Here is a 16996-nt window from a genome sequence, read left to right as displayed (position 1 = left end):
ATAAGACAAAATCTTAAACTATAATTACATCTTCCTTGAATATAAAAATTTACAAAGTATTAATAATGAATTTCAAAATAAAATATGATATATTTATATCTGAGAAAGGAATGTTCAGGGTTCAAAAATAACTAAAAAAATGGATTTAAAAAATACATGTAGTAGTATTATATTCATGTATTCATAAAGAAAGAAATAACCAATACATACAGTAAATTTAAAATTGCATTCTGTGTGGGTATTGATTATTCCTTAAGCCAAACATAGATGAAAGGTACAAGAAAAGAGATTTCTTATCTTGGTGTTTCTTAATGACGTTCAATACCTGTGCATCTACTAACTTTTGATCAGACTTCCTTTTTTCAGTTGGTCGGTAGGTCTAAAAAAAAACAATTAAAAACATATAAGTAATATTAAAGTTTAATAGTATAACAATTTATTGAGTTTAACTATAATACCTTGGGTTTTTGAACAAATAAGCTTTTGCTATCATTCTTCTTGGGCTTTTTCTTCAATAAAGTACGCTTGAAGTACTTATCATCAACCTCCTCAGGAATCGTAACACTGGAAATATCCAACTTTGTCTTGGTGGCAATTACATGACCTTGATGTACACGTCTCATTGGGATGGCATTTAAAATAAATGGTCCAGTGATCAAAAGTAAACCAGTATCAAGTGTTTTCAACAAGACTGCACGTTTACCCTTGTGAACACCAGTCAACAAAATAACAATTGTTCCCGGGGTCAATGATGAGCGGGTATTGCGCTTATGGTTCTTGAACAAACCACGAGACCTATGTTTCTTCGGTCTGTTAACATTAAAATATTTTTGTACTATTAGAACAATAAGTAGATTATAAAAAATTACACTTGAATATAAATTCAATTCATCCATTATCAATAAACTTTACAATTTATTTTATTTTATTACATGAATACTCTATGTGCACAACTCACAACTTTACAGTCTTGAAAAATGTAATAAATTAAGATCAAAATGATTAAATGTATCACTTATTCGTATCCATTTAGTATAGATTTTATAAATAAAAGGTGCATAAATATAAATGAATATGATTTATGAACTTTCTTTAGCACAGGAATACTTCATTGAGTATAACCTGCGACTCTGGTTCAATAATTTTTAACTGAAATTCTATTCAATTATCTTGAAGAGTAAAATACATCAATAATCTTAAAATTAATAAATGTATCACTTATTTGTGTCCATTTTGTATACATTTATATATAAATGGTGCATAAATATAAATGAAAATGATTTATGAACTTTCTTTAGCACAGGAATACTTCAATGCGTATAACCTGCGACTCTGGTTCAATTTTTTAATTAAAATAATAACGCTACATTTCTAAATGTCTCAAAAATTTGAATACATCTACAAAATCAAAATGAATAAATGTATCACTTATTTGTGTCCATTTAGTATATATTTAAATATAAAAGGTGCATAAATATAAATGAATATGATTTATGAACATTCTTTAGCACAAGAATACTTCAGTGGGTATAACCTGCGACTCTGGTTCAATTTTTTAATTAGAATAAAAACTCTATATTCCTAAATGTCTCAAAAATTTTTATAATTCTACAAAATCAAGATAAATAAATGTATCACTTATTTGTGTCCATTTAGTATATATTTAAATATAAAAGGTGCATAAATATAAATGAATATGATTTATGAACATTCTTTAGCACAAGAATACTTCAGTGGGTATAACCTGCGACTCTGGTTCAATTTTTTAATTAAAATAATAACTCTATATTCCTAAACATCTCAAAAATTTAAATAATTCTACAAAATCAAGATAAATAAATGTATCACTTATTTGTGTCCATTTAATATATATTTAAATATAAAAGGTGCATAAATATAAATGAAAATGATTTATGAACTTTCTTTAGCACAGGAATACTTCAAAGCATAAAACCTGCGACTCTGGTTCAATAAATACTTAAGACCTTGATATGAATTAGGAAATAACATTATAGCAATTAAGATGATAAGAATATGACCAGTGATTTTTAAGCTAGAGACACACTATAGCTCAATGCTTAAGTCACTTTTGTGATTTTACACATAATTACTTTTGTTAAAAAGACAATATGTTAAAATTGTAGCTCAGTACTTACACCTATGGCCATTATTTATATGTTGTTCTTAAATGGTAGGTTGTAAGAAATACCACATTTGCAAAAAATTTGATAACACTTAAAAGTGTACATCATTAGTTAGAAAACTTAATATGATGTGTAAGACATCGAGACAATGATTGTAATTATCTTACAACAAAATAATACTCACAAAATTTATCTCTACTTATATTATTCCTACTTATTGGTATATTAAACTTAATTTAAAATTAACTTAAGATAATAATATATTTATAATTACGATTTCAATGTTGGGTAGTATGCCTTGCGTTTAACAGTGTGTACTTCACGAGTTTCACCATTCTTCTCGCCTTTAATTGGTTTAACAATTATAGACTTCTTCTTTTTCTATAAAATAACAAAAAAGTGAAATAGATTTTAACACAAGTTTTAAAAGTAATTAACAAATAAAATATTTACCGGAGTTTCAACTAATGGTTTTCCTTCCGCTTTAGCCTTAGCGATCAACTTGGCTTCAGTTGGTCGGTGAACAAATCGCCATGTTCCACTCTTGTAAACCACTTTCCATGTAGCTGAACCACTCAACAAATTTTGCTTAGGTTTTTTCTTCAAGGTACCTGCTGCTCTAGCCTTCTTTTTGGTTTCGTATTTAGCCAAGCTCTTAACTTTGCTTGGTCTTAATTTTTTTTTGCATCAGAAGATGCAGGCTTAGCAACTGCTTCCTTAGCCTTAACCATCTAAAAAAAATTAACAGGTACATTTAAATTAAATTTGGAAAAAACAAAAATCACCCATTAAAATATTATTCAATTTTGGCCAACAAGAGCTGTATTTATATCTTTTTGTTATAAAAGAGAAACTTCTAATATTTACTCAAGTTGAAATATATTCAGATGATAAAATTAACAAAATACAAAATTGAATAAAAATTATTAGGACCTTTTAAGGTAATACTTTTGCAATAACTTCAGGATGATGGAAATATTATGGAATAATTAATGAAATTTTAATACCAAAATACAATTAAAGCAATAGGTACTGCTACAACTACAGAAGTGATGATAAGTACCTAACTGAATTATTTACCAGTACCTATTTGTCAATCATAATTAAAAACAATTTTTTCAGTTATGAGATGATTATTCTTAATAAGCACTTAATACCAAAACTAGACTTTTACTATATCAATGAATCAGAACAGAACGAGATGTGTACAATAATACCGGCGAATCCCTTTTTCCTTAGATGTTAAAGAAGTTAAAAAGTGAAAATCTATGGTAACAAATATAAGTATAAGGCGTATTCACATATAACATGCACACATAAATTAAATATTAACAAAATGTTAACGACAAATACGACAGTTTTGTAGAACGAAGAATCGGATTCTACACAACGGCTGGACATAAGCCGATTTTTCGGGGGGAAATATTTTTGTCATATTTTACAAAAATATGTTTAAATAGATGCAAATTGAAACCATCATAATTAGCAAAACTTATAAGATCGAAAAGATTAGAATGGATAAAAATGGGTACTTACTTTACCGAAAACTTGATGGAAGTTTAACACTACGTTAACAGAACACTCGTAAAAAAGAGACAGCGTTAGGAATTGTTATTTGGCTAGTGAACAAGTATTGAGGTTATTTCTTTTACAGTGTTACCAATGTCAGCGGTTAACAAGTTATTTCCCGCTAACCATTGGACGCCCAAGAGTAAAAAGCTTCTATTTTGTATTAAATAAACGCTTTACACGACAAAATACTGCTCTCTTCATTACAAACAAATTAAATTATTCAATTAAAATTATTTTATTTTAAATAATCATTATAATAACAAATTATGGAATCCACGTTTGGTAATTGGTTGTAGCCTCATACCCTCAACTCGGCACACTCTGTTTTCTTTATTTACGCATGATTACTCTTATCAAAATATTTGTTAACAATAACATTCACTATTTTTTGTTTTGATATTCTCAATAGACAATAACAAACCAAGACGACGTGTTAACGTTAACACCTAATACTAAACGTTAAGTTTTATCTTTGGTATGTGTTTTACTACTTTTACTGATTAATGATTGTTAGTATTAGAATATACTTTTCCACTTAATGTTTTGTCACTCTACTGTTAGTGTCATTATGCTGTAGTGTACGTCATGATGTGCATATAAAATATTAAAAAAACACTAAGTGGACCCGAAACATTTTACTTAATTAACATACAATTTTATTTATTTATGCAAATCTAAATTTTAGATAATATACTTATTACATTCATCAGCACGTCAGTCGTGTAAATTATTTTCTTATTTAAAATGGGTCAGGTTCACTTAGATACAAATAAAATATTCTACAGATACCTATGAATTCAAAGATAGTGCATACCATGGAAAGTTCTATTCAGAGTCGTGTAGTTTTTATTTAATCATTCTCATCTTGTTCTATAAATTGATCAAAATCATTCAAAATGACTGACTACTCAAGATTTGAAGATGACATTATTGTTAACTCATATCATGCCCAATCACCTAGTGAGTTTTTTTTATTTATTTTGATTTTATATATTTCTGTCCAATATTTTATATGTATATATTTAGACCGCAATGGAGACGTTCCATTAAGTATTAATGATTCAACAATACCAAATGAAGATGGTGAAAATATAGATTTAAGAAATCACTTTGACGGTCGCCTTGATGTGATATTTAGTGATGGCGATCGTAGAATAGATGTAAATCAATTTTGGGAGATGAACTACCATGAAGCATCTATATTTCTTGAAGTAAACTATTTTAATAATAGAATTTTGAACTATTCATGTATTTTATGATCTAATATTAATTAGGAAGGAGAAAATAATGAAAAATTTGATTCTCATCCACATGAACCTGAAGCTCTTCCAGCTTACCTTTTGGTACACAATGACTGGTACTATGGGATGGATTTGGCTACATCGTTAGTCTTGATTGTATTAGCATTTGCCGAAGATCCAGCTACACCACCATTTAAAGTAAGACATAATTCTACAAATAATTGATTATTACTAATCTCATGATATATTAAACCATAGATGCCAATTGCTCTACACAGTATTATTGAACTATTTGCCTTGGCAGTGATTGGTCTTGGCTTAGCATTAAAACTTAGATGGATGGGTTGGCTAACAATTTTGAAACACAAACGAACCATGTTAAAAGTAAGTACAGTAATATTAAAAGGTATACGATTATAGATTGTTAAATTTTTTATACTATTTGTTTTATATCATGACAACTAATAGTTAGCTATAATTATCTTATTTATATTTTAGTGTATAACATTGACAATAATGATTGTTGAAGCATTTGTAGTGTTGATACGTCAAACATCTCATTTCCGAGTATCTAGAGCATTGCGGCCAATTTTTTTAGTTGATACTCATTACTTGGGTGGTGTTCGGCGATTTATTCGACAAATACTTCAATCTTTACCTCCAATATTTGATATGTTGTTATTAATATTCTTTTTTGTCACCGTATATTCTGTGCTTGGGTATTATTTATTCAAAAGTACTACAGATGTACACAACCATTTTGACACTTTATTTAACAGCTTTGTCAATATGTTTGTTTTGTTAACTACAGCCAAGTTAGTAATGTTTTTTTAATAATATATAATTAAACTAAGTATCACAATGGTATATTTTAGTTTTCCAGATATCATGATGCCAGCTTATTCAAAATCTAAATGGTATTCTCTATTCTTTATTTCATACTTATGCATTGTGTTATATCTTCTCATGAATTTGGTGAATAACTTTAATTTATTTTAATTGGTATATTAAACTGTTGAATTTTAACTATTGTGATACATTTATTTCAGATGTTGGCTGTAGTTTATGAAACATTCACTAGTATTGAAAGAGATAAGTTCCGAAAATTACTATTACACAAACGTCAAGCATGTAAAAATGCATTTAAGTTACTTTTGACTAAAGAAAATCCTAACCAAATGGAATTTGCTCAGTTTGAAGGAGTTATGAGATATTATGCCCCAAAAAAGGGTAAAATTAGATAAATACCATTTAATTATTATAGTTTTACTTATCATCATTGTATTATTTACAGGCAATCGAGATTTATTAGTGATGTTTAGATATTTGAACACAAGTGGAACTGGTTCATTGACCATTGAAGAATTTTATGGGATATATGATGCTGTAATGATGACTTGGCAACCACAAGCTTTAGATACACCTTGGTACTTCACTGCATCTCCTACAGTACAAAGAATTTGTCAAACTGCTAATTCAATCATTTCGTGGCCATACTTTGATCATATATTTTGTAAAAAAAAATTAAATATATATAATATTGTTTATAAATTCTAAACTTTTTATGATTATGTTTCAATTTTCAGACGTTTTAACAACTTTGAATGGTATTGCAATGATTGAACGAGGAATGCAATCTTATCCTAGTTTACAAACCTCAGTACTTGCATTTAGTGCCGGATGGGACACTTGTTTCTTTTTAGCATGTATTTAAAATAGTTTAATTATTAATCTTTTTTCAGATTCTTATGATTTTATACCATAAAAAAAAAATCTTGTATTGTAGGTTTTACTCTAGAAGTAGCATTGAAGACACTTGGCATGGGATTAGAACGTTATTTTTCATCTGGCTGGAATTTATACGACTTTGTTGTGACCTTTGGAGGTTTGATTGCCGTAATATCGCTACGTCTATTTCCAGATTTTGTCTATGTAGTCGTTTTTAGACCACTTAAATTGTTGCGATTGTTCAAACTGAAGAAACGTTATCGAGACATTATTGGTACTATGGCAATTTTATCACCTTTAATAAAGTCAGCTGGATGTGTTATGCTTGTCATGTATTACTTTTTTGCCATTATTGGAATGGAATTGTTTGCTGGTTATGATATGAGAAATTGTTGCAAGTAATAAACATTACTTCTTCATTAAAAACTGTATGTTTAATTTTACAAAATATATTAATTTTTTTTTTTTTTTTTTAATTTTAGTGGCACAAACATTGAAACATATTATAAATACACACCTGACAAATCTGGTTATTATTATTTAAACACTTTTCCTAATTTGGCTGTCAGTCTTGTAACATTATTTGAATTGACGGTTGTTAATAATTGGTTTGTTGTAATGAATGGATATGCAACAAAAGTTCATGCTGCTAGTCGAGCATACTTTGTATTATTTTATCTCTTCACCATGGTTGTGTTAACTATTGTTGTTGCATCAGTTCTTGAAGCTTTTAGATTCCGAATTCAATACAAAAAGCAAACTACAAAACGAGATGGTAATGATTAATTTTATTTTTGATATTGTTATTAATACACATTTAATTTTAAATTTCTAAACTTATTATAGAGGAAAAATTGCTCCACGAAGAAATTGAATTAAAATGGGAAGACGTTATGAATTATGTAAAAGATTTCCAAGCATTGCAAAAATACCGATCTGACATGTTTGTTGGAGTTGTAAGTATTAACACAAATACTAATTGTATGTAGTAGTATGTATTTATAATTTTAAAATGTTTAGGGTAAAATATCATTTCTCGGAAGTCGACCAAGAAATCGTCAAGTATTACAGCGGCGAATGTATAGACATGAAATTGAACAATGGATGCAAGAAGCTGCTGCTATTGATAAACGTCTATAAACAAACAAGTTTCTAAACGATGAAAAAACGAATTTAATTGATGGGGTCAATTTAAAGGTAGTTTACTTATTCCCCTTTGTCATACAATTCGTAAAAGGCAAGAATAATTAATAATTTTATTTAACAATTTATTAATGTATGCTAATGATTTTTTTCATTTTAAACTTATTTAACAATTGAAACTTATTTTTTTTTAAGTTCTATGAAAATTAATTTTTTCAAATCACGCTTTGATTGTATGTCAATTTAATATCATATACTTACGACACTTATCTTATAAGTTCACTAAGTACTTAAGAGCTTTATTGAAGAAATTGGTTGGCATTTAAGAGTGCCGTTCAATGAGTTACGGACAAAACTATTATATTATACAGTATTAAAAAATTTAGCCTGTGATTATAGTATTATTCCGAACAAAACTGATCAAGTATTCTGTTACTATTTTTTTTAATTTAATTTATTATTATTGTTTTATTTTTATTAATATTATTTATTTCTGTTATGAATCAAATATTTTTTCTGTGATTAACATTTTATTACATTTAATATTGTCTATTAAATATACCTAGTATTATTCAATATAAATTTTAAGTTGATAGACAATTATATCTGTGAAATAATATTTATCTAATTACTTAAAAAGATTTTAGATCTTTAATGTTAAACACCTAAACTCATGGGTTGATGAATAAATTTGAAAATTCTCAATGGAACTATACTGTAAACTTAATTAGAATTCAATTTTTTTATGTGTGATTTACCCCATTAACTCTTTTACTTTGGGCTTATGGATTTAATTTTTAATAATATTACTACATTTATAAGAAAATGTAACAATGAGTATAACAGTAAAAAAACTTTGTTAATAATTTATTATGTATTATGAAAAATGAAGAAAATATGTTATTAAATATTTAATACTTTATGCACTATTATTATAACTCTTCCAATGTATAATGACTAATGTTTAATATCATCTACAGCATATACAGAGTATGTAACAATTTTAATGTTTTTTTTTTTAAATTTTAACTTTATTTCTAGTTAATATTTTTGAAAAATGACTAATGTATTGGAAAGCCATGATTGTTATAACTTAAAATGTGTTTTTTTAAATCTAAGATTAACATTTTAAAAATTGAATTACTTTTTTTTCATCATGGTTTAAATTTTAAACAGGAGGTGGGCAAGTATATTATAGGATGACTAACACAGAGAGCACCCTGTAAATAATTTTTTTAACCAAACATTATTGCATTATTAGATTAGTTTAGCTAGTAACACATAACTCGTAATAACAATATAAATTATTATATAATATTTAAATAGCATGATTAACTGTGTTTTATTTTGTTAAATTATATCTGAATTATTTTATTATACAAATATTATCTCTCACTTATCAAATACTATTGTCTTAGGCCTTTATCAAAATATTTGTGTAGTTTCACAATACATGGCCATAATCATTGATACTTTCTTAAGTTTCTACATCACATAAGCTAAAAATAGCTATAAGCATATGTTATCATTATATATATATATATATATTATACTTAAGTTTAATTATAACATAAACTAAACAAAATAGATTTTACCCATCAAGTATTTGATCTTTTCGCAAATATATATTGTTGCTGTGATCACATAGTATTATTAATTATTACTATACATATATTTATGTATGACAGTGCAGTCTAAAATTGTTGAGTCTTCCTTACAATTTCTCGAATAGAATGATTTTACACAAGTTCCTAAAAATTTTAAAAATTGAATCTATTTATTAGTATTGACTTGAGTATTTTTCAAAAACCACTGAAACTTATAATGCAAAATATTATAAATATTAATTTGATAAATATCATATAATAAAATTATATTTGTATTATAGTTCACCACTATTATTTTGAAATAATTTTTAATTCATAACCATAAAACATAGTTGTCACTATTTTAGTAGCTCTAACTGTTCCAAGTATAATTAATACATGTGTTTAATATAAATATTTAATTTTAATATACTTTTTAATGGCATGTATAATATCCAATTTTAAGAGTACCTGAAAAGATAACTTACATAAACACATTTTAAGTGTTGTATTTAACTAAAATATAATTTATTTTATTCAGTTACTGTTTCAATAGCAATTAGTAATAATGACTAATGAATAATTTTTAATTTTGACTGTATGTAGAAGTATTATTGTGGTTGTTGACTTACTTTATTTTTATTTTGTTTGTTACAATTTGTGATTAATAAATTATATACATAACATATTATTATTTATTACAACTATTATTATTTTTGTTATCATACATATAAAACATCCATTTCTTTCAATTACTCAATTTTAATGAGTTATGTTGCATAAATACTGATATTAATGCTATCTGACCAGTGCCATCCTTAAAGTGTGCTACATGCTACATGCTTAACACTCTAACCTCCTCCACTCCACAAGCTCGTGAATTTTAAATAATACATTATATCCATTATGACAATTTTGTATTTTTTTACGAATAGTAATTTTCTTTTAACTCGGCATCCAGGACAAAATTTGTATGACAACAGTTATTGGTAAAACATACATTTTTTTGATGATAAAAAAATAAGTCAATAAGTCTGTAACTGACAACTGTGTACAATAATTAGCAAAAATAATTACATTCACAATTGGGTATCATAATTCGGCTAATCAAAAATGTATTATTCAATTAGCGTACAATTCGGTGAAGCATTTATAGTTTTTCCATACCGGGACAATATAATATTTTAGTGATGTGTAAAAAAATAACCCCCCCCCCCCTTGGGTAATTCCTGGCTAGGCCACTGAACTGTAGAGGTAGTATGAGATGACTTGCACTCCGTCGCATACACATAATCCCATAATGGCATCATTTGTATACTGTAATTAGGTACATCGCGTAACCACCTTTACTCTTTGATTTTAAACATAGATAAATATTTCACTAACATATAAAACATTCATTCGTTCATTGTAAGTAAATTTAAGTTAATTGGATTAACCACTGATCCGTCTGTGAACAACGCATAAACGAATATAAGTTACAATATGTTGAATTCCCATTGCATAAATTATTTCCTACTGCGTCACTGCATATAATAATATCATGACATTTAGCCTTTAGCGATAGATAGGTACATAATTATTTATTTCCCTATATAAAGCGATTCACTGCCACTCACCTGCAGTGTGTTGGTTAGTTGCGGCGGATAGTCTTTTACCGACCACAAGTGTCGTATGCATATATATAAGTCGTACGGTCGCGTTTCCGATATAAAGTTTAGACTTAGCTACGATATCGGAACATAATTCGTACACCTGGAGGACGCGACGCCACGATGAGATGGTCGACGAGAGCGTGTCTGAGCGCGGTCCTGCTCCTACTGGTGTCGTCAGCGGCGGACGCCAGTTTCTGGGACACCATTCCGGTGGTGTCGCAACTGAAGTCGGCCGTGCAGGCGATCTCCGGCAACTCGGAGGCGGCGCGGCAGACGCAAATCAACTTCGCCAACCAGATGCCGGTGGTGTCGCAGATCAAGTCGGCCGTGGAGGCGGCCACCGGTGACCAGCAGGCGGCCCGGAGCACGCAGATGCACTTTTTGAAAAACGCCGAGACGCTGGTAGACGGTACGCCGGTGGTCGGCCACATCAAGGGCGGCATACACATGTTGGCCGGCGACAAGGAACGCGGACTGGACATCATAAAGGGCGCGACCAGCACCACCGGTGCCGTTATCGGTGGCGTGCTGGGCGGACCGGCGGGCGCAGTAGCTGGTGGCCTGGCCACGGACATAGTGATAACGAACATCGATACGGCGGTCGCGGCCGGTAACGACGACCACCCACAAATCAAGCCGTACGGCATGGTCGATTACTTGATTAATATCGACAAGAAGTCGGTCGGTGAACACTTTGACATGATCGCGGGAATGGGCGCAGACGTGGCAGGCGGCATGACAGCAAAAAAAAGCAGTGGCGTTGGCGGAAAACCGTCAGCTGTGACGAAACCGAATAAGCCACCACGGACGGCTACTGTCGATCAGTCAAAACCCCTCACGTTTGGTGCCGGAGAGGGCAGCCGAACACAGTCGGGCCGGACTCCCATCGTCAGGGACGGCGTGACTACCATCGTCAGGGACGGCGTAGAGTTGCACCCCAACGTTGTGATGATCAAAGACGGCATGGAGGTGAACAAGTTCGATCTGGAGGTAGACCGGCCGGTGAAAGTCCTGGACGACGCGGTCGAGTACGAAGCGCTGCGACCCAAGCCCGGCGACAGACCATTCATGTCGGTCGCGGTCGACTTGGACAGTCCCATAGTGGAACGGAACCTGCATCCGGCCCAGTTCGACAAGACGGTGCTGGAAGTGTCCCGTCTGGCCGGCGGCGGCGATGGCCTGCGGTGGTTTACGCCGTTAACCGGCCTAGACGCCAAGTACCTGGACCGGGTCCGTCAAGTGGACTTCCGCGTCATCAACGACGTGGGCGGCACGACCAACTGCTACTTCTGCACGGCAGCCGCTTTCAAGGGGTGCTCCGTGAGCACGCTAACGACCGCCTACCGCATCGAGCCCATGAGCGTCTGGAACGTCGCGTCCGTGGCCACCATGGTGGACGTGTTCAAGCGGATCGGACTGTCGGGCACCACTTTCCGTCAGTTCGCCGACCGCACCGCTTTGTTTAAGCACTTGGACTCGGTCATCGCTCCCGGCAATAAGGCTTCGTACGCACTGGCCTACGTCCACGCCGACGGTGGTGGTCACGTGGTCTCGCTGCGGGCGTGGAAGGATTCGTCGCCGAGCTCGCCCGTCAGCACTCTGATCACGGACTACCAGGCGCCGTTGCCCGGCAGACCGTTTTCGGACCGGTTCAAAGTGACCGTGCCGGCGTCGGACACTTATTTCCTGTTCTCGTTCGAAAAGGAATATTTCAACACTGAACCGTTCAACGGCAAAAAACTCAACAGCGACAACAGCATCAAACGGTTGGCGACGACCGACATCGAGAGCCCGGACGTCGCGAAGCGTAGACTCGAGTAGGTAGCTCCACGTATATATACTTGGGTCATATATACATACACACACGAACTTGTGTCGTGTAATAAAATTGCCAAGATGCCTCCCTCGAATATATAATATTTATTTGAAACATACTATTTATTTTCTTAATTAAGTCAATAAATAATAATACCTATTCTTTAAATTTAGGAATAAGTTGTATATATAGCAATACCTTTATATTTGTGTGGTCATCATTGTCTATGTACTTTTCACCACGATAATTACACCATGTTCAAAAAGGAATGTCCTACCTGAAGGACTACGTATTTATCATACTAACATACATGGAGATTTCATAGTCGTTGTTTACCTATTTACTATATAGTCTAAAAATATTTATCTTAAAAACATAACAAAGTATCATCATACCTACATGACAGGTACTGAGCCATAATGTTGGACATAGGCGTAAAATGGAGAGACTGAGGAGGCTATAGTTTCCTCGAAATTCTGTTAAAACCCCCGTGTAAAAACGTACTATTTTATTATACGTCCATGTATGAGAATTGAAACATTTTTCTATTATTTGTTTTTACATCCGATAAATAGATTTTATAATCTGACATTAATTCACATTGAAAGGTACTCGCTAATATTATTAATTCTGAAGATGTTCTTATTATCTATATTTTCCAAAAAAGTAGGCGTTTAAACTTGCTATCATAATTTAAGCAAGTATCAACAGTTAAAAATTACAATCATATTATATAATACATAATTTTATACTTACAAAAAAACAAGAAATTCACACCAAGAAAAAAATTTAGAAAAAAAATTTTAAAAACTATAATTTTGTAATATATTTTTTTTCAGCTATATTCATTATGTAACACATTAGTATTTATACCAAGAATATTTTAGATTCGAAACGAAGTGATGAATGTATTTTTAATAAAAACTCCAAAAAATTAAAATTCAGAAATGTATAATCATATTATAATATAATTTTACATATTTATAAAAATATAAACTTGGCAAAGTAGCCCAGAAAAAACTTTGTAATCCTATTCGTTTTTCGGTTAAAAAAATTCTTTGGTAGGTAGGCGACATTAATTTACAATTGTATTACAAAAAAAAGTAAAACGTTCGCAATTATATTGCACCAGTTCCATATGAATCTAATCTTGGACTAATCCATTGATAAATTCTACGGTATAGGAATCCAGTGACACCGTTCGCTATTTTATAAGTACCTATTACGGATGCAATATACCTACCTACCAAATTTAGATGAAACTTGTTAGTCCTTAGGATGTAAATTTACACGCTGTAAATATTAAAATATAAGTACATGAAATGTATCCCTTATTTTAAAGTAATAAATTTACTGTTAACTAATACCTACTATATTTTTGATTTGATTTTTATGTATACCTATAATACCATTTGAAACTGATATCATTCATCAGTGACGGTTGTATGTACATTATAATTTAATATACTTGTTATGAATATATTTAATAAATATTATAATAAAAATATTAAATATTTCTCAATGTTTACTACTTATTACTAGGGCTCTGATTTTTATGCTCTAAAAACCTCTGAAATATGCACTATAGGAATATACCCAATAAAATAAAAAAGATGCCAAAAAAAAAAAAATCAATTACCTATTAAAAAGTTTTTTATAAATTTTTACATAAAATTAGAATTATATGATTCATTTTTATAGTATTTTTGGCATTTTAAATATAAATTAATTAAATCGAATGAAAATTATACGCACTCAGATCATGAGTCATGACTCGTGATTAACACTAAAACAAAAGAGTACAAAACTAAACAAGAGTACACTATGACTATACTTATGTATGATTCACATTCACGAAAACCTACGCAATAGCAGATAAGTACTTGCAACTTGTCCCAATAGGTTTCAGATAAGATAAGAAAACGACTCCGTCAAAAATTACATGAATATAGTCTATAAGTCTATATATATAAATATAAATACGTTATTTTAATTAAAATAAGCAATACATTACATATTATGCATTTTAAAACCGTATATAGGTATGCAATAAAAAATCGTAAAATACAGAAATATGCAGTACATGTCAAAATATGACAATAAATACAAAAATAAAACTTTATGCATCAGATCTATTGACTATAATTCAAACTTGTAGCTTACCTACTTAGCTATTTTGGACTGTTTAAAAAAACATGCAAATGCATATAAAATCTAGGCCCTACCTACTTATTACTACCTATATTATAATATGTAGGTAAGTCAGAAGCAATTGAAAACGTTACCATTCTATACACGGTGTCGATATCTTCATGAGACTGAGTACCGACGGTACTGTTTTGATTAAAACCGCTTACAAAACATTAATTTCATCGGGAAAAAAATAATCTCAGCTTGACACTAATTGTATAATGTAGGTATATACTATATCATAAAATAAGAGTGAACTGGTTGCATAAAGTATAACTTAAATAAATACTCTGCACTACTTTTGATCTCCTACGTGTTGTAAACATAGTTCATCCAAAACATACAACTTCTAAGCACTAAGCAGTGGCGCCCACTGAAGTAATTTCACTGGTTTTACACTGCACCCGGGTACATTTAATGTGCCTAACCTAGAGCAAATAGATTTTCTTGTTTAAACTTCAAACCCCTATAAAAAAAAAAAAACAATTATACAAGAGAAACGTGAGGACTGAGAAGCATTGTCAAACGAAATTGTTTAATTTCAATATTGAAAAATTAAAATTATAGCTTTACCGGTTCACGTAAAATCAGTGAGCTCCACCCTGTTTCCACGTACGAAGTACCTATGTGTATGGCTTTATATTGGTTGTAACTTTTAACTTATTGTAACGCTGAGTATGTAAGTACTATTACTATACCTACTTGTCAGGTTAGGTCCCTTTCACGAAATACACAATACTCACTTACGTTTGCTACAGTGTGTGTATGGACTTTAATAAAGTTGAACTAGATAAAAAGCAATTGGTCATTGTAAAATTAAAAAAAGGAAAAAACTCGGGCCCCTTAAGATATAATATTATGATATTATATTATGATCTATCGATCTACAGATTACCGTTACTTTCTTACTCATCAGTTAAGGACTCTGAACTCGTGGTGCTTTTGTTGGGCTAAACTAAATTTAAATCAGTAGGTACAATCACTAATCACTACCTATATAATATTATAATGTATTAGTACAGTACTTATACTTAAGTTAGTTATGATTTGAGAATTTAATATCATTCACTAGTTACCATAGTGTACTTTTAATTTCGGTATTAGAGAGAATGGACCTATTATCAAAGATCAAACTTTCAGATGAGAACATTATCTGTGTCTTCTCGTTAATTTGTTTACGATATTTTAATTTCTAAGTGAATTATGAGCATTTTCAAATATTTAATTTTTTCCATACTCATAAGTCATAATTCACTTAAAAATTGAAATATTGTAAAAACCAACGAGAGAACACAGATGATGTTCTTACCTAAGTTACTGTAATACGGACACAATACATGAGGGTGCGACGTCCATTTAATTATTAGGTATTAGATTTTATGATTTATTTAAATGGCCTTATTCATACATATAAATTAGATATTTCAATATTTGTGAAAAAAAATATCTAAGACATATGTATAATTTAAATTGAACTTGGTTTTCGTGAAAATATATTACCGATTGATAAATTAAATAAACTAAAAAAATAATAAATTATATCTCTAGTATATAAATATTCACTAAGCCCAATTTATATTCATGAGCTGATTAATACAACAGTAAAAAATAATATTCTAGAGTTTTAATTATTGAACTTGAGTCATATCTACTCTAGATAACTATAATATACAGAGATAAAAACTTGATGAAAACACCAAGTCTTAGACTCGTTGTGTATAAGTAAAAAAATACCATTTAAGTACTGTTTGCACTAATGTGTATCTATGTAAATTGGCCATTTAGAAACATCTTTAAAAACTTAAACATTAATATTGACAAATTGGGAATACCCGATGACATTTATTATCAGATAGCAGCTTAAATGTTTGATTAACTCATACTCAATGAATATAAGAAAAAATTAAAATACAGTACAGCG

The 16996-nt window shown here is 30.6% G+C and overlaps 3 protein-coding genes across 5 annotated transcripts; 2 read left to right on the top strand and 1 right to left on the bottom strand.

The window, feature by feature from the left end:
- Window positions 1-140: 140 nt before the first annotated feature.
- LOC114128031 (60S ribosomal protein L6) lies at window positions 141-2875 on the bottom strand. Its single transcript, XM_027992437.2, is given in 5 exon segments — window positions 141-379; window positions 459-810; window positions 2419-2525; window positions 2598-2831; window positions 2834-2875. Coding segments are annotated over 5 exon segments (897 nt in total). The 3' UTR covers window positions 141-217.
- A 1189-nt stretch (window positions 2876-4064) lies between these two features.
- On the top strand, window positions 4065-10105 carry LOC114128030 (two pore calcium channel protein 1-like). Of its 3 annotated transcripts, none has more exons than XM_027992435.2 (14): window positions 4065-4191; window positions 4502-4676; window positions 4743-4927; window positions 4991-5155; window positions 5216-5341; window positions 5456-5772; window positions 5833-5932; window positions 6007-6187; window positions 6252-6470; window positions 6544-6663; window positions 6744-7083; window positions 7168-7460; window positions 7532-7641; window positions 7706-10105. In XM_027992435.2, the coding sequence occupies exons 2-14, from the start codon at window positions 4613-4615 to the stop codon at window positions 7823-7825; spliced, it is 2340 nt and encodes a 779-aa protein (XP_027848236.1). In that variant the 5' UTR covers window positions 4065-4191; window positions 4502-4612; the 3' UTR covers window positions 7826-10105. The 3 variants fall into 3 exon arrangements, with proteins under 3 accessions (XP_027848236.1, XP_050059114.1, XP_027848237.1); XM_050203157.1 differs by lacking the exon at window positions 4065-4191 and adding an exon at window positions 4200-4438; XM_027992436.2 differs by lacking the exon at window positions 4065-4191 and having other exon boundaries at window positions 4200-4676.
- Window positions 10106-10660: 555 nt separating this feature from the next.
- Window positions 10661-14402, top strand: LOC114128035 (uncharacterized). Its single transcript, XM_027992446.2, has one exon. It carries the CDS (start codon window positions 11190-11192, stop codon window positions 12888-12890), a length of 1701 nt encoding a protein of 566 aa, XP_027848247.2. The 5' UTR covers window positions 10661-11189; the 3' UTR covers window positions 12891-14402.
- The last annotated feature ends 2594 nt before the right edge of the window (window positions 14403-16996 follow it).

Source organism: Aphis gossypii, chromosome 3, assembly GCF_020184175.1.
Source record: "Aphis gossypii isolate Hap1 chromosome 3, ASM2018417v2, whole genome shotgun sequence".
In the NCBI taxonomy this organism is placed as follows: Eukaryota; Metazoa; Arthropoda; class Insecta; order Hemiptera; family Aphididae; genus Aphis; species Aphis gossypii.
The sequence above is the reverse complement of the archived record's forward strand: the minus strand, read 5'-3'. Positions and strand labels throughout refer to the sequence as shown.

Coding starts and splice junctions, on each gene's coding strand:
- LOC114128035 (XM_027992446.2), top strand. CDS start 11,190: ATGAGATGGTCGACGAGAGCGTGTCTGAGCGCGGTCCTGCTCCTACTG.
- LOC114128030 (XM_027992435.2), top strand. CDS start 4,613: ATGACTGACTACTCAAGATTTGAAGATGACATTATTGTTAACTCATAT. Junction 5,342..5,455: donor ACAAACGAACCATGTTAAAA/GTAAGTACAGTA, acceptor TTTATATTTTAG/TGTATAACATTGACAATAAT. Junction 6,471..6,543: donor ATACTTTGATCATATATTTT/GTAAAAAAAAAT, acceptor TTCAATTTTCAG/ACGTTTTAACAACTTTGAAT.